The sequence below is a fragment of the Limulus polyphemus genome, unplaced genomic scaffold (genome assembly GCF_000517525.1).
Source record: "Limulus polyphemus unplaced genomic scaffold, Limulus_polyphemus-2.1.2 Scaffold250, whole genome shotgun sequence".
Classification (NCBI taxonomy): domain Eukaryota; kingdom Metazoa; phylum Arthropoda; class Merostomata; order Xiphosura; family Limulidae; genus Limulus; species Limulus polyphemus.
In genome coordinates this window covers 403,325-426,699 of record NW_013665860.1, presented here as the reverse complement: position 1 = coordinate 426,699, position 23,375 = coordinate 403,325, and the positions used below count along the sequence as shown (strand labels likewise).

Here is a 23,375-nt window from a genome sequence, read left to right as displayed (position 1 = left end):
ACTCTTTTACCAACGAATAGTGGGATTGACCGTCACATTATAACGCCCCCACGGCTGAAAGGGCAAGCATGTTTGGTATGACGGGGATTCGAACCCGCGACCCTCAGATTGCGAGTCGAGCGCCCTAACCACCTGGCCATGCCGGGCCCATAGAAAATGTCATAAAGAACACAGTGACAGCTCATCAAAGCACACTGCTACTACTCCCAAATGCTAAAGATGTCCAACGTGCTTCACCTCTTACAACAGAAAAATTAGCATATCATATGCAAAATGCACCAGATATGGCTGCCCTGTACACTCGCACACAACTGTTTGTGCTAGCTGCAATTCATAGTTATCATATCCAACGAACTACAATGTATTTTTTGATAATAATACAGTATTTCTGGATATTTCTGCTGCTGATCTGGTATTGTGACCATCCTGGTTGTGTTCTGTTAGACTTAATAATATAAATATGGTCTGAATATTTTTTGTTTTGTTTTTTTACTTTGACGGATCATTTGTGACCCACAATATGCATTAATATAAGTAAATTACTTCATGCGTTGAAGAGTTAACTAAGCTGGATTAAAATCCCGAAAATTAGCTGTCTTGTTAGGCTTATATATATGTAGTTGGACGTACTTAAATTTATTTAGGTGTAATATAGGTTATTTCAATGTATTTGACACCAGCTTTCTCTGGTTTTCAAACAGACAAAGGCTTAATAATGGAGGGTAAGGTTGCTTATATGTGCAAAGAAATTACGTCATTCATAGAGAAACAGAATAAAACCTATGACACAATCCTTTGTTAACAAACATTCGCTAGTGACTTCTGACAACAATAACGCGACACAAAGGAACTCCCCAGAAAAAAAAAATGACGAACATCTGGTTTCCTTTGCCTTGAGGTCTTTTTTTTTAAACATTGCAACCGGCCATTGTAGCAAATCTTAAAACTCGTCTCTCTCGTATAACTCTGTATTCCCCATGGCGTTAATCATCCTGTGTTAGTTGTGGATGCAACAGCGTACATGGACATATACATGTCGTCTTACATGCGCATGTAACGTCAGTGGTGACAATAATGATAAAAAAAAAATAGCGAATGTTCTTCAGAAAAAGAGGACAACCTATTTTCCGTCACTGGATAGACGGAACCAGTGGTACATTTGAATAGAAGTAGAAATGGTGAACGTTCGTCTCTGACACCTTGACAGCTACGGGCAGACGCGGGCCATGGACAAAGCGCGGGAAACAAAGTCGAGTAAACGGAGAACCCGCTTTCCGAGGTTTTTTTTACCTCCCATGAGTTTACAGAAATACGATCACTAAAGCGCGAAAGTTTATTCTTCTACTGGTATCCATTTTATTTCTAACGTCTTCAAATGCATGAATTTGTATAACCTTCGACATTGTGCGGGCAAGTAGTGATAAAGTCTATTGGTTTGACGCTAGGATATTACAGAACCCCACGTATCAACAATGTATATGACAAATAACAATAGAGAAACATTTTCAAAGAAAATGGTAATAACCAGAGATGCCATTGAGTATTATTCAAGACAGTCACAATTTTCATTTTTTTATCTCTTGAAACTAATCATACTTTTTTAAAGAACATAGCTACAATCACTATATATTATAAGGCCATTGCGTTACTGGAAGTCATTATTTTTATCTTTTCTATTTGTAATGATGTTTGTTAAATTAGTGTACTTTTTGTTATTTTGTACACCAGAATTAAACTTCATGCCTTGAGTCATTGGCCCCTTTATACGAAAATCATTCAAATTTGGGACTTGTTCCACGGATTATACTAGTTGTATCTCCGCAGAAAGACATACTGTTTTTCTATTGTCTCTTCTTCTTCCAAACACTTTTCAATCGACCGCCATTCCTTTATTTCTCGGAGGATCGACTTGAAAGTTGGTAGGGTCACACCTTTGTCCAATAAGCCCAGACGCCTTTTTTTGTTGTTGTTTTTGTTTAGGCTTTTTTAAAAGAATTTTATGGGATCAAAAGTCAAACAACCAAAATTGTATATTTTGGGCTCCTGTGCGATTATATTTACAGCAATCAAGATGAAAATTGTCATGAATATAGACTTTTATGCGCTTCAACAGTTGGATTTACACATTTTGAGTCTTTTTTTTTAAGGAGTTCAGAGCTCATAAAAAACAACGTATTTTGACTAATTTTCATGTGATTTGGTACAAAGATACGTTTCTACAGGTCCCACACATTGACCAAAAAATTATGGATTTACCCATTTTTAATAAGTATAAGGAGGTCAAGATGCCACAAATAGCATAAAGTTAGGGATTTTTGACAATTACCCCGCTATATTTCGGCCACTTTACCTGGAATTTTGTACAAAAACATGTTTTTTTTACAGGTCCCATAAATATACGTACAAAAATGTGGGATATGCTCATTTTTGATCACTTAAGGGGGGGGATGTTAAATAAACCCATAACTTTTAGGAGTTTGGGTCACTTATTTAGCCTTGTTTCGACCAATTTACATGAAATTTGGTACAGTGATACAGAAAATTTTTATCTTTTGCTCAATTTTTTCAGCGAGGAAAGCACAATTTGGAGTTTTCGTGAACTATTTATGTATATTTCAACAACTTACATGGTACAGAGATACCTTGTTACAGGTCCCAAGCAGTGATATAGACAGTTTTCGAATTTTCTGTGTTTTTCGCGATTTTTCTGGTGTCAAAATTGGCCATATTGGGATTGCGTAGCGGAAACGTGTTGCATTCGCTTGCGAACGCTGGCCTCTTTAATAGTTAAAAAATCAACTTAAAAGGATTTCCGCCGATTAACGAAATGTCGATAGCCCTAAAATATCTGCTCACCTTATTGCCACAATAATAAAATGGCAAATAGTAATGAGGAAATTACTACTACTGGTCAACACATACCTGTTATATGAAAATATAATCAAATATTTTTCCTTTAACTAAGAACTTGTAGAAATAATTCACTTTCAATAAAATACAGTAATTTCGCAACAAAAAATGTTAATGACACCATTATCACAAACAAGTCATATAACGATGAACGCTAAATATTGGCTAGACTAAATAAGTCACACAACGATGAACATTAAACACTGACTGAACTAGAAGAGTTACACAATGATGAACATTAAACACTGACTGAAATAGAAAAGTCACACAATGATGAACATTAAACACTGATCAAACTAGACAAGTCACACGATAATGAATATTAAACATTGACTGAACTAGACAAGTCACGCAATGATGAAGACTAAACGTTTACTGGACTAGATAAGTCACACAATGATGAACACTAAACGTTTACTGGACTAGATAAGTCACACAATAAAAATTAAACATTGACTGAACTAGACAAGTTACTCAATGATGAAGACTAAACGTTTACTGAACTAGATAAGTCACACAATAAAAATTAAACATTGACTGAACTAGACAAGTCACGCAATGATGAACACTAAACGTTTACTGGACTAGATAAGTCACACAATAAAAATTAAACATTGACTGAACTAGACAAGTTACTCAGTGATGAAGACTAAACGTTTACTGGACTAGATAAGTCACACAATGATGAACACTAAGCAAACTATTTATTCAAATTATGAACAGGTGGACTTGCAAAATTAGTTTACGAGTTAAATTTTTCAGTGATTAAGATGGCCCACATTAGCGTGCCTTGATCGTGAATCCAAAGGTTCATGTTTCGTGCCTCCTTGCCGCAAATACGCACTCCACATTTTGGGGCTATGGGTGCGCTCTAAGAGTAACAGTCAAAATCGCACTATTCGTTTAAACAAAAGTATCACAAGAAAGTTATAAAATTAACAACAGTAAGTTCTACGTAGTGGGGGAAAATGGCAAGTGTATTATTAATGACTTTCATTATCGTAAATATTTTTCTGATGAAAAACAGCATTTATTAATCTAATCGAAATGCGCCACTACAAACAATGTTCTCCACCAGTTTCACTATTTTTAATGGGTGAATGTTATATCTGCAATTTAACGAATAACGCTTTGTCTTTAAAACTAACTTTCTTTAATCATGACTTCACTTTTTCACGATAATACAAAATTATAATTTCTATAAAACACTAGCACATTTTACACAAAGTTATTTACGACATTAAAAATTTTCATAACGAGTTGTTTTTGAATATATTAATGCTACCTTTATTATGAATATCATGTTTCTTTAATTTTGATATTTTAATAAGTATGAATGCAAATCATTAAGGGGCCCGGCATGGCCAGGTGGTTAGGGCGCTCGACTCGCACTCTGTGGGTTCGAATCCCCGTCACACCAAAGATGCTCGCCCTTTCAGCCGTGGGAGCGTTATAAAGTGACGGTCAATCCCACTATTCGTTGGTAAAAGCGTAGCCCAAAAGTTGGCGGTGGGTGGTGATGACTAGCTGCCTTCTCTTTAGTCTTACATAGCTAAATTAGGGACGGCTAAAGCAGATAGCCCTCGTGTAGCTTTGCGCGAAATTCAAAAACAAACAAATCATTAAGGCTAACTTCTGTCTATCACGTCTACAAAATAGATGCTAAAAATGTTTTGTTAGCGCAAATTTCACGGAAATTATCAACCAATATAACTATCGCCATCTAGTGGTAATTCAAATTAAATATTTGATTTTTTCGAAATTAGATTAAAATACACAAACAAATTTATTATTTTTTTCACATTGGAATCTAGTAAAACATTGGCGAGTGTAATTTGGGTTGCACAGAGTTTAAATTTGACTCGTTAGTTATTTTATCAAAGTATTATTACCTGTATAAAGGCTAAAGCAATAACCTTAAAGTGCCAAATACAACCTGCATAACGTAAACATTAACTGATTACATAGACTTATTTACTTATAATAAAAATTAGTTTTGTATAAATCTTAATTTTGATTCAAAGTCTCTTTCGTACAAGTGATTGAATTAATTAAACAACTGAAAACTTAAATTTTATTTTTAATTTTAATTCTTGAAGTATAGCCAAGTACAATCTTAACTCATTTAGCAGTTACGTTTCTTATTCTCTCGTGTGTACTCATTTTTGAAATGCAATGAAATAGTCCGCGATTTGTTTCGATAGCTTTTTTTTTAATGCTGTTATCCTGTACTTTCTAAACTCTTCTATAATTCCATCAATCCCAAAATTAAGCTTTATACCCAAAGTTAATAACCAATCAAATTTTAAGAAACAAACATGAGTTGCTAATATAGCTCCAAATACATGCTATAGATTTTTGTTGTTGTTTTTAATAAGAAAACTAATTCTTTTCCCCCTAAAACCTTAAAATCTATTTTTGAACTCAACAATACACCTACGTTCTTCGTCACTGTTCGCTATGAATTTCATCAGAAAATTAAAAGTTGCGTTCGAGAAGTTATACAGACAGCTTATGAGAAACCTGTGCTGTCGCATCTGATTTTCCTGGATAGATGCAGTAGCATACTAATGGTCTTTACACTAATTGAAAACGCGCAGCAAAAATACTTGTACAAAGTAGAGTTTAGTTTGACTTGTGCTTCGAAAGCGCAAAGATATCTTGGTTTTAAAAGGATGTTATCTTAAGTTTTGAACGTCAAATTGAAGATGACAGTCACACGACTTTAGCTTGTTGAACAACACATGCGCATAAGGACTAAGTTACTAGTTTCATTAAACTTGGTCATCGCTGACATGAGTCTGCTATAATTGGATTCACATCGAAACATGGAATAATTTCTTGAGTGCCTTACGGTTCTACCCGAGAACACTAATAGTAAATAGGCTTACGAGGGAAGAGAGAAAAGGGTTACCATCTCATATTTATTATAGATATATTAAAGAACCTGCATAGAATAAGAACAAACACTATTTTCCGTTCGGTGATTCATTACTAAAAATAGCGCCAGTACGCCCAAGAAGAGAAAATACATAAAAGAACTGTAGACCCTGAAATTTTGTAAAACTTCTATGATTGGAGCTGGTAAAACATTCAACGCGGAAATGAAATCCCCTGAAGTTCAAATTTAAATAAAAAACGTTAAAGAATAACAGGATTCACGAGATTAATATTCGCCGGGAATATAGCATTTGGAGCTTTATTTTTGTGCATCAATTAAATAAAATCCGTAAAATTAATGATCGTACAAATTGTGAATAAAAAAGAACGAAGGAAATGAATTTAAAGCATTCTAGGAATAGCTCTTAAAGTTACTAATTAGTCACACACACGTAAAACCAGTAATTATATAAACAAAGAACGCTTAGAGGAAGTCACTAAATTGCATATGGAAGTTTTTATTTACATCCTGTTTATAAAAGGGATTTTTATTTCATTCTGTTTATAAAAGATCAGGCACGCACACAATTATTATCTAAGAAGCATCTGGGTATAACTTTCACCCTTACAAGTTATCTGGACTACTTCTTGTTAGTCGGTAACTAAATATAAAAACAAAGACACTAAGTTTATGTTTTGATTGTACTTCTGAGGCTATTTTATGAGTGTTTCCAGAAAACTTATAATATATCAACGAAGGCAAGGTATAGGGTTTCACCATGATTTTGAATCCCGTATCTTAATATAATATATAATAATAATTTTGGATTAATAATTTCACATACCGGAGGAATTCGGTCTTGAACTGAATAACAGGATTTATTTAACACTCAGCCCTCGAATCAGGGAGACATGTTTGGTAGGTTGATTCCCAAACAAAGCTTTCCGACACACTCTTTAAGTTATATGTATATAAAAAGAAGAGATATTTGAACTCCTTGCGATATCTGGAATCTGAATTGCCCACTAGCGTGAATTCGCACTAGTTTCCAGGTTAAGAGGGAATAAAACCCATACCCCAATCTAAAATCACACACAAAACAAGTTAGTGGCCATACTAGCGATACAAGATCAGGTTCTTCAGCTCCATAAAGCCATTTTCTCCCGGTTTTTGTAAGTTATATCGACAAAGGTGGCCAAGTACAGTACCTGCCTGATTGTTTTGTTTTTTGGAAATTCGCGCAAAGCTACACGAGGGCTATCTGCGCTAGCCGTCCCTAATTTAGCAGTGTAAGACTAGAGGGAAGGCGTACCTGCCTGAACATGAACACTTCTGGTATTTTGTCCAAGAGGAACACAGTCCAGTCACATCCCTAAATTACGCATCTTTGTGGCCAAACACTATTGAAAGGTGATTTCTTTTGGTAATAAAGTGTTGTTGTTTTTTGAGGTTAACAAATCAACTCCTTCCACAGAGTACATATTTTTTTATTCTAACTTGAATACCGTGAACGTAAAACATGGCACCCCTTTATAATTTACTCAGTCCCCCCGAATTTAGTGTCATTGATTCATAGGCTGGATGTTAAAAAAAATCATTTTGTATATTCGAAGATTTATGAACAGTGACATGTCACTTGTTCCATCAATATATGCACAAACGTACCGAGAGCCTCGCACATCAAATGTGATGTACGCTTGTTTTATGCATTTAATTTAAAATAATCACTTGTTTATTTGTGTGCTAATATTGCACACTACTCCATTCCACAACTTCTTAAATAATTCAAGCTTAATTAATCTCATTGCAAAGGCCAAACAATATTCTACTTCAACTACCAGGGTAATTAAGACTTATCTCATTATACAGATATAACATTACTCACAACTACCCGAGTATCTCATTACAACTATTGAACATTAACTCACAACTACTTTGGTAATTCATTACAAAAGACTAACAGTACTCCACAACTATCCGAGTACCTCATTATAAAGATCCAACACCACTCCACTTCATAATTACCCGAGTACCTCATTAAAAAGATTCAACACAACTTCATTTCATAAATACCCGAGTACCTCATTATAAAGATCCAACACAACTCCACTTCATAATTACCCGAGTACCTCATTAAAAAGATTCAACACAACTTCATTTCATAAATACCCGAGTACCTCATTATAAAGATCCAACACAACTCCACTTCATAATTACCTGAGTATCTCATTATAAAGATCTAACACAACTTCACTTCATAACTACTTGTGTATCTTGTTACAAAGATCTAACACTACTCCACAATTACCCGAGTGCCTCATTAGAAAGATCTAACAGTACTCCACTTCATAATTACCTGAGTGCCTCATTAAAAAGATCTAACAGTACTCCACTACATAATTATCCAAGTACCTTATTATAAAGAATTAACACTACTCGACTTCATAATTATCAGAGTACCTCCTTAAAATAATCCAACACAACTCCACTTCATAATTACCTGAGTACCTCATTATTAAGATCTAACACTACTCCACTTCATAATTACCTGAGTACCTGATTATTAAGATCTAACACTACTCCACTTCATAACTGCTTGTGCAACTTGTTACAAAGACCTAACACTACTCCACTTCATAATTATCAGAGTACCTCCTTAAAAAGATCCAACACAAATCCACTTCACAATTACCTGAGTACCTCATTATTAAGATGTAACACTACTCCACTTCATAACTGCTTGTGTAACTTGTTACAAAGATCTAACACTACTCCACTTCATAACTACTTGAGTACCTTGTTACAAAGATCAAACATTATTCCATTTCACAACAACTTGCACATTATGCAATTCTTTCATGCATAATACCTTTTCATGACAAAAACAGCCTTGCACAACTACTCAGTTTGAAAATGTGTGAGAAAAAAAATGTGAATAAAAAAAAATAAATGTTCTCCTTGTATAATATAAACAGATCATTAAAGCCAGTATAATCAACATTGGTTTATTCAAATAAAGATAATTAACAGTTTGATTTACATAATTAGGTTAAATAGTTAACTGAATTCATTAAACATATTCAATGTTTTTAGAAAATTATATATGAATCAAAAATATATAAAAAATTCATCTAAACAGAAGAACTTAAAACAATAATATCTTTACTTAACATGTAAAATACTCAATGATAAACTTTAAAAAGATAATTTCAGATAACCAATATGATTTATTGTTATGGTTTGCAATGGGTAAGAACAAAACATTAATCATACTTGTCTCAAGAATCCAGTTCACCACCGGAAGAGGTACATGTGCAAAATATGTCATATAAACATTTATCATAATCATTAGACTTTGAAATGCATAGCTGTGCATCACAATGACACCACACAGTTTAACAGTTACAGCTAATAATGACAATAATATTTCCTCAAATTTTTTATCAAAAAATAAAGTCAAGCAAACTTCAGAAAACTCTGGTTAGTAAGAAAAAACTAATATGCTTAAAAAAATCAAATAGAAGAGAGAGAGATAGAAAACAATATTGATGAAACGTTTGATACACAAATAAAAATACAAGGAAAAGTAGGAATCATTTAATATAGAAATGGATAGCAGCTACAGAAAATAAAAGAAAGTGAACAAAAATACAGGAAGAAAGAAATTAATTTAAGAGAAACTTGATACAGACAAGATCAAGAAAATTTAAGAGAAATTTAATATAAAGAAAATGAGTAAACTAAACAATTTTATATAAGGTAAATGATCTAAAACTCTGAAGAACAAATCCATAACTTTCAATGCTCTCAAAGAAGATGAATTAAAAAAAACTGTTTAACATATTATAGCTGAAGAAAGCCATTACATTGTTTAACATGAAAGAAACAAAAAATACCTACTAAGCTGCTTGAAATGGTTATTATTTTCTAATAACATATAAACAAATTCAATTCAAAAAATAACAATGTACAAGTTATCAAAAAAAAAATAAATGTCTTTGGTTTTATGATGACGCTTTTTTTACTATAAAAAAGAAAGAATTAAGTAAGACCCTGTAACCCACAAAAAAATGGTCCTCCTTTTTTCAGTTAAATATTTCTAATCCAAACCAAAAAAAGGGAAAATCCTTTCTGAAAAGGCTTGGGTTAAAAAGTTTGATTTTGTGATGATTCATTTTTCTGATATAACAGATATAATTTAAAATATTTTTTTCTAAAGGACATTTCCTTTTACTACTACTAACACTAATTCTACCAGTAAACTATTTTCATGAGTTATATCAGACAAAACTGAGACACAAATATTAAATACACTGGGTGCTTCTGATCTCCATACCTAGTCTCCATATCTCAGTTTTCTGTTCAGTTCTGATTCACTTACTCTCCAAATATGAATTATAGCACTCTTCATACACTGCTACACAACAAAATGTTGTATCTATGTAATGCCTTTCAAACACATATATATACTATCTTCTACAAAACACTGCATTCTGTAATCTTTCAGTCATAAAATATATTATTTATTTAAACTGGTCTTGAACATAAATGATTTACACCTTACTTGTATTGCATTAATCCCAGGAAAACAAGAATGTGCATTTGATAAAAATAATTTGTTTGATGTTTTACATGTTTCATATTTCTAGAAACTTCTTAAACTTGTAAGAAACTTGTTTATGACTGAAATATGACAACAAACTGACTATTCAAAACAACGTGTATACACAAAACATTTTTAAAATGTATCAGAGAATATCACGTTTCAATCGTTTACAATAATGTCAATAAACAGAAAAACTTTTCATGAACATTAACATATTAATGGTTATCTTCTTGTAAATCTAGTTTCAAAAAATACATCAACAATTTGTTATTATACAAATACTCTCTTTTAGAAAATACACAACACACAGATGTGAAAATATCTGTATAGACATTAACCACTAAAAACACATCTTCATAAATAAATGTTACATCTATACTTTTACCAGAATGTTTATGACTATAAACAATTTTTGAAACTTTTTGTGCTAATGAAAGAAAAAAATTTAGTGTGCTGTATCTTTAAGAGACTTACAAACGCAAATTAAATTTTACCCAAGTAAGTCTTGTAGCATCACAACACAGGAGTTCTAATGGAGTACAAATCACCCTAACAGCTGACACACAAAACTTCTTGTTGAATGTACAGGGTAGGGAGGGGGGGAGCATTCACTATATGAAAACCAACTAGTAATTAAACAAAAAATTCAAATACTAATTTGACAGTTGTTTTCAGTAACCAGCAATTTGATGTGTTTATATGATGAACAATAGAATATCAGATATCATCAGCAGAAAGCACTTTGGTGTGACAAGAAATAGAAGACCAGATACGATCAGCAGAAAGCACTTTGGTGTGACAAGCAATAGAAGACCAGATACGATCAGCAGAAAGCACTTTGGTGTGACAAGCAAAAGAAGACCAGATACGATTAGCAGAAAGCACTTTGGTGTGACAAGCAATAGAAGACCAGATACGATCAGCAGAAAGCACTTTGGTGTGACAAGCAATAGAAGACCAGATACGATCAGCAGAAAGCACTTTGGTGTGTTTATATGGAAAGTAATAGAAGATCCCATATCATCAATAAACAGCAAGTTGAAGATTTTCTAAGACAGGAAACAGAAGACATCAAATACAAAAAGTATTGTATGTTAATTTTCTATAACATATTTAATTAGAAACTGCTTTTTTTGTGGCACTTTGTTTCTCTATTTAGTATGTTATATCAAAATATGATAAACACATCCAATATATGTCATCAAATAATCAAATTACACTACAATCTACTTTCCAGTAATACTAGTCATAAAAAAGTTCTTAATACTTATTTGTATTTCTAGAAACATAACATAAAGAAAAAGTTGAGCAAGTAATACCAAACAGAGATAATACTATTTAAATAGAATGTCTAATTATTATAATAAAGAGATATAATAAAATTGTTTAGCAAATTAAGAAATTTTTAACTTGTTATGACTTACAGAACAGTGGGTTAATGAATTATATATGCAAGTATGTTTGCTGAACAGAAAAACAATGGATATTACCTTAAGACTACCTTTTGCTTAAGTATAACAAATACAGCAGTATAGAATAAAATGCAATATGATAGGCCTTCTCGTGTAAGTGTTTGGGTCCAAATTCACTATTTTTTATTTCTTGGAAAAGAGCTCTGAAGAACAATCTTTTTCATTTGTAAAGTGTGTTTTGTTTCAGGAAACGGTGATAACACCTATACTAATAATGATTTTGTGCACATGAAACTTATGTTCATTGCTTAGCTAATATATTATTGTTAGCTCTGATCTAAACTTTTTTTCTTAACACACAAAGTTACACTTTAAGAACAAATTTACTTTTTATGAGGATCACATATACACAGATTAAGTACTACTGCTTCATACTCTTAACAACAACTTGTTGAGTGCCTTATATTTTAAAAACAACTTTAATTTCTTTTTCGAATAACATTAAATTAAAAGTGTTTCAATTTAGAATTAGAGAGATATAAAAACAAAACTACTAAAACAACACAGATAAGTAGATATTTTTCAGCTTAGAATGTTCAATAGCATCATTAACCATTTACAGTTTCAACTTACTCTTGTTTTCTGCAGTTGTAATATTGAAGAGATTTTATAAAGAAATGGATAAATACTCATAGTTTAAGCTCTGGAAAATCAAAGCTAATCTTACAAACACAATTAGAGTTAATTAATAAATAGGATAAATGCTATCACAGTTTAAGCTCTGAAAGTTTAATGCTGTTCTTACAAGCTAATTAGCTAAGAAAAGAACTTCAGATTATTCAGTTTATATATCTGTTAAATTTAAAACAGGTCCAATTATTACAGAGTTTTGGATCTTTATATTACTCATTTGGAAACCTTTTCAACTAAAAACACAAAGCAATAATACTAGTAGTTTCATATTTTTTTTTGCTAATTTTAAGCAGTCAGCTTAAGTTTCTGTTGCCAGTAGAATATATTAATATTTTACGCATGTTCAGTAGTAAAATTTATTTTATATTTTACGTATTTCTCATATTCATGTTTTTAGAAGAAAACTGTCACTCTTTTCAAAATTTCTTGGGAAGAAATAATACACTGTAAAAATTAAAGATCATACATGTTGTCACTTATGCAATTCTTCAAGACATTTTCATTGTTCTATGCAAAATACTCAGTTTGATTTATATTATTGAGACTAAATTAGTCTAAAGCCACTCTTAAACATATAAAATTTCTTTAAAAAAACAACCAAATCTAGAGACTTTATACAATGATATGGAATAGTTAATTTATGCAAAACTGTTTCTTAACTCATGATCTCATCTTTAACAAAAAATTCTATTTTTGAATCACATTTAACAACTAAAACATAGCTTCTCATTTAATACCAAAATGTATACTATATAAAATGTATACTACTGAGCTTACATTTTGACAACATTATTCTAAAAAATACTAAGGCAGATTGGATGAAGGCCACAGCTATGCAACAACAATGTCAGAATCATCCAATAAGACAATGTCTGTAGTTGAAACCGAGTAGATATCTGAATTATGGTCTTCTTGTGCTATTTCATGACTTCCAGTAAGTCTGACAGTTGTTATGGAAGAGTCACTAGACCTTTGGGAGCAGGAGGTAGAGACAGAACAGGTTTGTTTATATCTATTTTCTTGAAGGGCAACCATGACATTACAGGGGAAGAGACTATTTTTAAAGGTATAAAAAACAAATCTGAAAAAGGCAAAACAGAGTAATTAAACAGCATACAAGTTAAAGCAGAAATAGCAACTCTTGTGATGAACACAAACAACAAACACATAAGGAACTGCATTTTGATCATTTAAAGTTGTTTTTCTTTATGTTCCAAGATAGCATCTTGACAGAAGTTACACCACTATGAACATATTTTGTATTTAAGATATCAAATGCTAAGATTTTTTACGAATCAGCAGAAAATTTATAATTAATGCTTCTATCCAATGCTTCACTAACAGTTTACCTAGAGAATTCATTGTGAAGATATTTTTTTGTCATAGTTTTAAGCAGATTTTTAATAACTTAGCTGAAAGATACAAAGAGCATAAATAACAATTATGTCTGACTTTTAAAACACAATATATGTGAAAACAAATTATAAGACTAATGTATAACAAATTACCCTATTTCAATAGGTCTAGTTCCCACTTTTAAAGATAAAACATTTCTTCAACTGTTTGTAGCTCCAGTTGGGCATGAATTAACTTTTTCTCTTAAACCATTATCAGTCTGAAAAATTTCTGTATCTACAAATAACTGGTTTGTGCCGATGTCATTCACAAAAAAATATGTAATTTCACTTACAAATTACAGATACATACTTTTCCATTTAAAAGTAACAGATCTGTACTTTTCCTGTATGTATCCATTTACAAATGATAGATATGTGCTTATCCTATTATAAGTTCAGCCAATATATTTTCATTGTATGTGGTACTATGGTTAACTACATGTTGATAAGAATGAGTGGAAAAACAAACTTAATTAAACATTAAGTGATCTACCTTGGTAAATATGACATGACTAGAACTAAAACAACTATGGAGCAACAAGAGATGACCCAGAAACTACCCCCGGGGAAACATATCTAGGAATTAAACATTAAAATGACCTACCTTGGTAAACAAGAAATGACTAGAACTAACACAACTGTGAACCAATATCGTGCAGTTGCCATGACATGCTGCATGACCCAGTAAGGGTTCTGTAGGAATGAACTACCGAGACACAGGGCATTATACAGGACTGCAAAACCTAAATAAACTGCAACACTCAGCAATGTGGCAAGCAGCTGGAGAGATGTCTACAGGATGAAGAGAAAAAGTTAACTTGTAAACCAATAAATTAAAAATACCATAAAAAAGTTAGTTAAATTACTAATGCAAACACATTTTTTAAAATAAAACAAGCAAGTATAATTAAAGGGTGAAATATTTAGCTTATTTAAATATGATCAAACATTTGAAATATCCAGTAATTGACAGTTCAGCAGGGCTTTTACAAGCTCCCAAACATCAACACCCTCACATATAAATTTGAATTGTCCAATCAATAAGAGCAATCAACAGCATCATAGCTGGTTTTATAAGCACAATGGACAAATATATATGCAGATCAAACCCAACCACAGTGTTTGATTTATCTGGATCCTCAACATAAGCAACAAAGCGACTTATTCAGAAAAAACATTCTAACACTTGCTACATCGGTGCCATCAGTCTAATTCCCAAAATTCTAGAATACAGGCTTACATAATTTATATTTCAAAATATTGTTTATTTGCACATTAATCAGGCTATTAAAGATATTACTACATAATGAATTTTACTTTTAATTCAAAAGCATTTTAAGATAATTTATACACACTTTCATCTTATTTTTTGAGAAACTATTTATTGTAAACCAAGCTTTCAGAAACGTTAAGAACTGTAAATAATTTAATGCTTTTCTGTGAAGTTAAAAATAAAAACAAGAGCCTTGTCAGTAAAATATTAGCAGACATAAAAAATATTATAAAAACATATACATCACTGAAATCAATATAATATTTAAATGAAGTAAAACATTTAGTACATAACTATATTCTCTATTTTAGTGTAATTTATTTGATGCATTTGTTTTGGATTAGTTTGTATGTCTATTCAATTTCATGCTTTGTTGTGTTCATACTGTTTTGTTGAAAATCTTTTTTTTCAAATTTTATACCCCCATACATCATGCGTACATCAGTACATAGTTTTATTCTAGAAAATATTTTAAGTTTTATTATTTCTTATTTGATATACTTGTGAACTTAAATTTATATTCTTTCCACCAATTAAACCTTAAAAGAGTATCTGCAATAAGACTTGATGCCTGAAATTTATGAAAATCTTTCAAAAATAAATGTTTTACAAAAAGACATTTTGCATCTTTTAGAGTAGAAAAAATCTTCAAATAATGAAATTCTTAAGAACTTTAAAAACCTTATGTCTTTTTATCATTGTGATCTACAATAATTTTGTATTTCATAAACAATAAAGTCAGAAAAAACTCCAGTTATACTTGAATGTTACAGCTGAATTTCATCTCAAGATTAATAATGCTATGAAATTTCATTAAAAAATAATTCACATTTATGGATGACTTTCTTTAGGAAAGTAACATGCAAACAGCAAAACAAACATGTTTCTAAGGAGGATGGAATGCAGAACAAAAACATGACTAAAGCTTAAAAAAAAAATTCAGGAATATTTTTCTTTGAAGTCTTCAGGTGGAAGTTAAGAACTTGTATAAATGACATGTTTAGTTTCAATAATGAAAAAAATGCTTGAAAAATTTAGTGTTTACAAATGCTTAAATATAACTGACATGGAAAGATTATAAAGAAAAAAACACAATAATTTAATTATATTTTGTTTGGTTTAGATGGATAGCCCTTTACTCAACACTACAATTTAAGCCTCTACTTAATCTTTTTTTCAATGAAACTTATGTTTTGGTGAAGAAAATGAAATTAACAAATAAACTCAATTATAGTATTGATAGGATTTAATTAAAATGACACTAATCTTAAGAAAATTATTATACCCTACAACCCTTCCACTGAGGTCGTAATAAGTGACAGATGTAAGTTTTATTTTTTGATACAATGCTTTTCCAAATTATTATGTCATAACAAATTCCTCAGAAATAAAAAACCAAAAATAAACAAGTGTCACGTGACACAAAAGGGTAAAGCACTAATCTATCTGGAACCATAATAGTAGTTCATAACAGGGATTGCACAAAACCCTAATAGAACGTTCAGGCAAAATGCACTTTAAACAGTAAAGATTCAGTTCAAACAACACTTTAAAACCTTTACTAACAACTACTAAGGTTGTAAAAAAAAAGATATACATAATATTCAGTTTTATCACCCACACTCATAGAATAATTACTTTAAAAGACACAAAGGTCTATTTAAAGTGATGTTTTAGACAAATATGTTTTATTTGAAAAGGCTAATTTTCTACTGGTAAGATTTTCCATGCGCTTAGGGGTAGGGGTGTTGTGTCTTAGTTTTGTTTTTATACAGATGTTCATGGGTACTGTTCTCCCCCAAGACCTTGCTTTCTAAGAGTGCATGAACATGCGAGTAGATACTATTTTTACACAATACTCAGCACCTATCACAACATACAGATACTTTCTTACCCATGATCTAGTTTCAACAGCTAAATGTGCCAATTGCACCAGCACACATGCTGTAAAGATGGTGGATCCAAATTCCCACATTCCCAGATCACTGTCATAGAAGCTCTGAAAATATGTCAATGAAGAAAAGCTTTTTAAAACTTTTGAATTACTTTAAAAATATGTTTCTTCTTTTTCTTTGTTCACCTTTGACAACAAAACTACTTACAGAAACTTGTAATTTATCCTAGTTCACCTTCATTCCAGCCAGCTTTAGATTTCAATTCATTATGCCATATACTCATATCTTCAAATTCACACATTTCATCTCCATTTTTTATCAGCCATATACGATGCTTTTACTTCTTTCTGTATACTGAAAACTTTTATTTTTGAGTAAAAACCCTAACTTATAACTTTCTTTGTCTTCTATGTTTACCCTATATGCTTTTAAATATTATGAAGCAAGCACCAATTGCTTACTATTACATATAGTAGATTGTTAACATATACGTGTCTAATATTGACAATAACAAAAAAAGTGGTAATGACATACTAAATACAAGATCAAGGTATATATTTTAAAATTATAACTAAAATACATAATATATGTTATACAACACAATTATTAAACAGAGCATCATAGAAGAAAAATCTTATAAGAATTCTCATCTGGATAACCCTATGTTTGGATATTTCTGCAATTTTACTGGTTGAATAAAATACCCTTTGTAATTAATTAAATAACACATACAAAAACCACACTTCACCAACTCAACCCTTTCACTGCACAATTAATTTTCAGACTGATTCCCTAAAAGTGTCAGTTATCCACCAAAAAATAAAAGTATGAATTTGACTCTTTGTATTACTTTTTCAGTATTGAAAGAAGTTGTATATTCTAAATCTGACAGTAATATTCCTTGAAAACTGTATTGGACAGTGAAAAATAATGATTTAAACAAAAAATTGAGGAAAATTAAAAGAAAAGTGTTCTCCAGTAAATGACATAAATACAGGCAAAACTAAGTCAATAAGAGGCCAGAATCATTACAAAATATAAAACAAATTATTTAGATAACAATATCCAAGACATAAAGAAGCTGTCTTTATATAGATCCTATATGTGTTCCTGCAAAGTTGTCAATTTCATAATGAGGCATATAAACATTCAGGTTTCAAGGTGTAGAACACAGATGGCAGCATGCATGTGCAGGTTTGGCGATTGTTTCAAGATATTCCCGCATGTCGTAGTGGAGGGAAACTTATTTTGATAGCCATGGGGTACATCCAAATTTTGCAGTCAGTGGGTATAAATGTTTATTTGGATATATATTCGAACAACGCAGCAAAATGGTTAATCTAGTTCACACCTAGACAGTTGTTCAAATAACTAAGAATATAAATAGCATTTTGACCACTATGTTACATGCCAGATATAATGCGGTTGACATGTTATTACTTTCACTCATAAGTTCTTATAATTCTAGGTGTTTAACTGTTTAATCTTTCCCCCTGCCAATTATTGCACAACTGGGAACTAAATAGTTTGAGAAACATTAAATTTTTGAACAAGACATTATTTATAGAATCGATCTTTTTGTCTTAGCAGTATACAAAACCATAAAAAAAAGTATTTCAATTTCTTTAATGTTTGAGAAACACAGTTATAAGAAGAACAAAGTTAGGGAGGCATTTCCAGAATTTTGAACTTAACACCTGATGCACAAGTCAACCAGACCAAATTTGGAGGTTTTGGGGAGCAAAAATAGTCCCTACCCATACCAGGAACAGGGCTTTGTTAGCATTATGGTGTAATTTCCTGTTTCTTAATGCTGTGGAATAAATCTGTTGTGTGCCTCCTCTAATTCACCCTAATTTCACTATGACAGGAATCCTGTCATGATCGCAACCACATGTACTGCACTTTACAGCTGCACGTCAGCTTGTTCATAACTTCCTCGACCATCACTGTAAATGGAGAAGTGATTGCTGACAAAAACTGTGGTAGTTTGTGAACAGCAACAGCATGCCACTTTACTCCACTCCTAAGAAGTATAGTTTTTAGGACCTTTAGTATCTTGGAAGGTGTGTAAAAGTGCAGTGTTTTGATGGGTTGAAAGCCATGGATAGTCGCAGATAGTCAATCATAACACAGTGTAGGCTGCGAATAATGAGAAATGGATATGCTCGTTCGATTCTGACAATTAAGACAAATAATTTGGTGTAATCAGAATAAAGATATCTCTAATTCTGGAAAGGGTTTTTCCAGAACTCTCCCTCCTAAATATGTTTGGTTGATTCATGCATCAAGTGTTAAATACTTATAAAACTTCTTTTTAATTCTGAAATAATTAGTTTCCCTTATATAAATTCCTCCACAATTTACATGAAAGTACATTTCTAAACATACAACAACAATGTTAGAGTAATGCTGAACAAAATCTCCCCACTGGGGTTACATACACATACAAATTTACTATAAGTAACCCACTTTTTAGAAAATAACGTTTGGAGACAGTTTTAATGGGTAGTGAAAGAAACTTTATTACAAATGTACATTTTGACAAACTTATGACATTATCAGGTAGTTGTATTTCAGTGACATTTAGTGGTTGACCTGATCGGTTGGTAACAAGATTAGGTTGTGCTTCAATATTGTAGTTTTCTCGGTTGTTCAAGCTTTTTGCTGTGTATATATATTTCTTCTTTTAATTTAACAGCAAGTTGCTATGGTTGATGGTGGCTATATATATTGTTGTACTCATCTGGTTTGAGGTAGCAGGCAAGTTAATGGTCTAATTCCTGTTTACATTTTAGTAAGTAGTTTAGTTCTTGGTATTTAAAATTCAGGGTAGCTTTTAGAAGTTTTTGTTGCATGTTTTGGATAATACCTGTAAAACAACTGAGGTAGAAGGCAAGTTAATGGTCTAATTCCTGTTTACATTTTAGTAAGTAGTTTAGTTCTTGGTATTTAAAATTCAGGGTAGCTTTTAGAAGTTTTTGTTGCATGTTTTGGATAATACCAATTGAGGTTTTTCGATAACTTGACTTTTACAAAATTGGGAATTAAGTGTTCTGAGCAGCATTGCCTAAGGAACAAAATATCATTTTCTCTACCCATTCAAGTTGTCTCCAAACTTTAAAGGCCCAACGTAATGGATAAATGGTGTGTGCCCAGTCATTGAAGAGTAAAAAAAGCTAAGCCTAATAAAATGTTTAAATATAATATTCAAACAAGGAAGTTAAGTTTGCAACATCAAATTAATTTTGTTTTAATTAATAGTGAAGCCTAAATGGATTTGTACAATAAACTTTACTAAAATATAAGGTTTATTGCATCTCTTAAAGAAAGAAAAATAGTAGTACTAATAGCAGCAACAAGATGATACAATTATGTTACTACTTTGTTAAAGATAATTCAACATGATCATTTTTCCTTTAAACAGCATAAAAATAAACAGTGTACGACTAGATCAGCTATAAACAGTATTCTACAGCATTCAATATAACTAAACTGCACTCTATAAAATCAAATATAACTAGCCAGTGTTCTGGTAGATTCAACAGAACAATAGTGTTCTGCTAGATCCCACATACCAAGCTTATACTCTGTGAGAATGGATATAATATTACAATTCAGTGCTTTCTCTCTCTCTCTCTCTCTCTCTCTATATATATATATATATATACACATATGTTATTTCCACCCAACATTCTTTAATAGTTTTAATAATATGTAACTAACACAACTCACCAGTACAGGTACAAACAAGATTATTACACTCTGATAGAGTGCATCCAACATGTTTAACCAGAAGGAATATTTGGTATAAACCTATGATGAAGAAGAAATAAAGATCCAAATTAATAATTTGATGATTATTTCATCACAGACTTTAGTTTTAGACCTTGCATTCATTAACAAGCACTTGACAACAGCAACAAAATCTACCAATATTACTCAATTGTTAAGGCACCAAGGTATTTTTATAAGATTCATTATACACTGCAAGAACAAGTAAAGATTAAAGATAATATATGAATGCTAAGAAAACCTACTGAGCAGTGTCGTCCTTGTGAATATAGGCTAGGCTTCTGAAGCAACACATCTGCAGGACAATCCTGATCATAAATGCCAAACACCAGGGGTGGCAAAGCAGTGAAAAGAACATTGAACAGCATGAGGTAAAGTTGATCTATCATTACCATCCCCGAAAAACCACAGTACAGCTGATACCAGAATATCACAAAGATGAATGACTAGAGAAAATAAAGAACAAGTTAACAACAAAGAGACATCACATCTCTACTATCTTACTTACGTAAAGTCCACAAGTAACATGCAACTACTTTTCTTCACAATTCTGTGAGTTTTAATTTTTTTTAGTTGAAAACCTTTACCTAAAGTAATAAAAACTTAAAACTATTGTGGTATTCAGGTACACTGATGACCTACAAATGTCCTAGAAAAGTTATGCAGTGTAATATTTCAAACACAGATATTAAAGGAAATACAAATACATAAATGAAAAAAATAAAAGTTATAATTTTCCTACACTGAAAATGTATCTCTGATAGGTACTTGCTTCCTCTGACATAAATAGCTATTTTCGTTCAGTGCTGCCCTCTATATGCAAATAAATATGTCCCAAGTCTTCTATATCCTTTCCATTGGAACTGACTGATTCCAATGCATCTGTCATGCATGAACCCTCCGCCAATAAGTAGCTATTTTCAGTATAGGAAGATTATAACTACTGATACGGTACATTACCTCCACTCACAATGAGTAGGTGGAGGGACTAGTACAAGGGAAAGAAAGAAGAATCCTTCAAAAGCATCTGAAGGACACTCCTTAAGCTGAGACAGTCAAATTCGATGTGGGGAACTGCACCACTTCTGAACCAGGTATACTCTTTGCCCATCATAGAAAAATGTTGCATATATGGGTGGAAAACAGAGGAGCACATCCAATTGGGAAAGAACTATGTGATCCGAACCATGCAATATTTATGAAATTCAATCCTAGAACTTATAAAAATTGGTAAAATGATAAGGATGTGCCGCAATGTGTAGAGTGGTTAGGGCATGATGGACCATACACGGGAAATTAACTACAACCAAAACCCATGCCACTGGGAACCAACATCCCCATTGGGGTAGGTAGGATGAGGATCATACTATCGGTAAGTCAACTACACTCCAAAACCAATTGAAACAAGCCAGAAAAGAGGCTAACCATCGGGAGAAGGCGGATGACCTTGCCAATGTCCAGAGGAAAAGCAAGTGAGAAGATTGAGGACAGGAAGGTCTGGATGAAACACTGGTGACTGAGGGTGGCAAAGAAGGGACAGAGACAGAGAAAAAGGTAATGGAGGAGGAAGTTGGAGCTGGAGAAGCTGCAGAAACCACAGCTAAGATGGCCAGGAAAGAATTATCAGAAGGATTGAACATGGAGTATCAAGGATGAACAAAATCCCCTGTAGGAGGAGGAGAATGGGAGGATAGACAAAAGTGTTTGTCCAATCCTGACTGAAAACACCAATAGCCAGAGCAAGAAGATGAGGAACCAGAGACCTAACCAAAGCAATTTGTGGTTAAGGGACGGAGCAAAAGCCTCTATGTGAGGAGTACCTCACTGAAGTCAAAGCCACTAGAAAACAAAAGGACTGAGGGACCACTCCATAGGATAAATGTTGTCTGGACAGGAATCTGATCCATGACAAGAGCGAAAGCACCCAGAATCTAACATGCAATGATAGGAATATCGAGCATGTGGGCCTAAAAAGAAGATCCAATCTATCAATACAGAGGGATGGAGAATGGGTGCTGCCCTGGTGATTGAGATAAGCAACCACAGAAGAAAAGCCAGAATGGATCATTACCAGAAAATTTCTAGCCAGATAGAGAAAATAAACCCAAACACGACCTATGGTGAGAAGCTGCCGGGTGATGATAGGATAAGACCTCTCAACCGCAGACCAAACATCCAGAATCTTCCAGTTGATCAACCCACACTCCATTCCTAAACGGTTGTGTCATGAAACATGGAAAACTGGATGATCAAGGTAGGAGGAGGGGTAATAAGAGCCAACAAAGGATCACTGCAAAATTCCACTGGCTGTGAAAAGCCCACGAAAGAGTATGCATATGAGCCTGGCTGAAGGGGATAAGGGCTACCATGGAAGATTACATCCCTAAAAGCGACAGAACTTCACAAGCTGTAATTGAACTGAAAACCCATCAAACCAAGTCTAAGAGGAGAAGGGTGGGCCCAACTGTGATGTATGTTGATATTTGATAATTCACAGTAAGGACTTCTCCAAC

The 23,375-nt window shown here is 32.4% G+C and overlaps 1 protein-coding gene across 1 annotated transcript in view; it reads right to left on the bottom strand.

Moving 5' to 3' along the window:
* Positions 1-9,813: 9,813 nt before the first annotated feature.
* Positions 9,814-23,375, bottom strand: part of LOC106478796 (probable phospholipid-transporting ATPase VA) — an 82,841-nt gene continuing 69,279 nt past the window's right edge. Inside the window, exons 21-25 of the mRNA XM_022382460.1 lie at positions 21,108-21,308; positions 20,803-20,883; positions 17,067-17,171; positions 14,504-14,691; positions 9,814-13,583 (exon numbers count right to left, since the gene is read on the bottom strand). Of these exons, the coding sequence (XP_022238168.1) occupies positions 13,334-13,583; positions 14,504-14,691; positions 17,067-17,171; positions 20,803-20,883; positions 21,108-21,308 (825 nt within the window). The 3' untranslated portion in view covers positions 9,814-13,333. The remainder of the gene's footprint in view (positions 13,584-14,503; positions 14,692-17,066; positions 17,172-20,802; positions 20,884-21,107; positions 21,309-23,375) is intronic.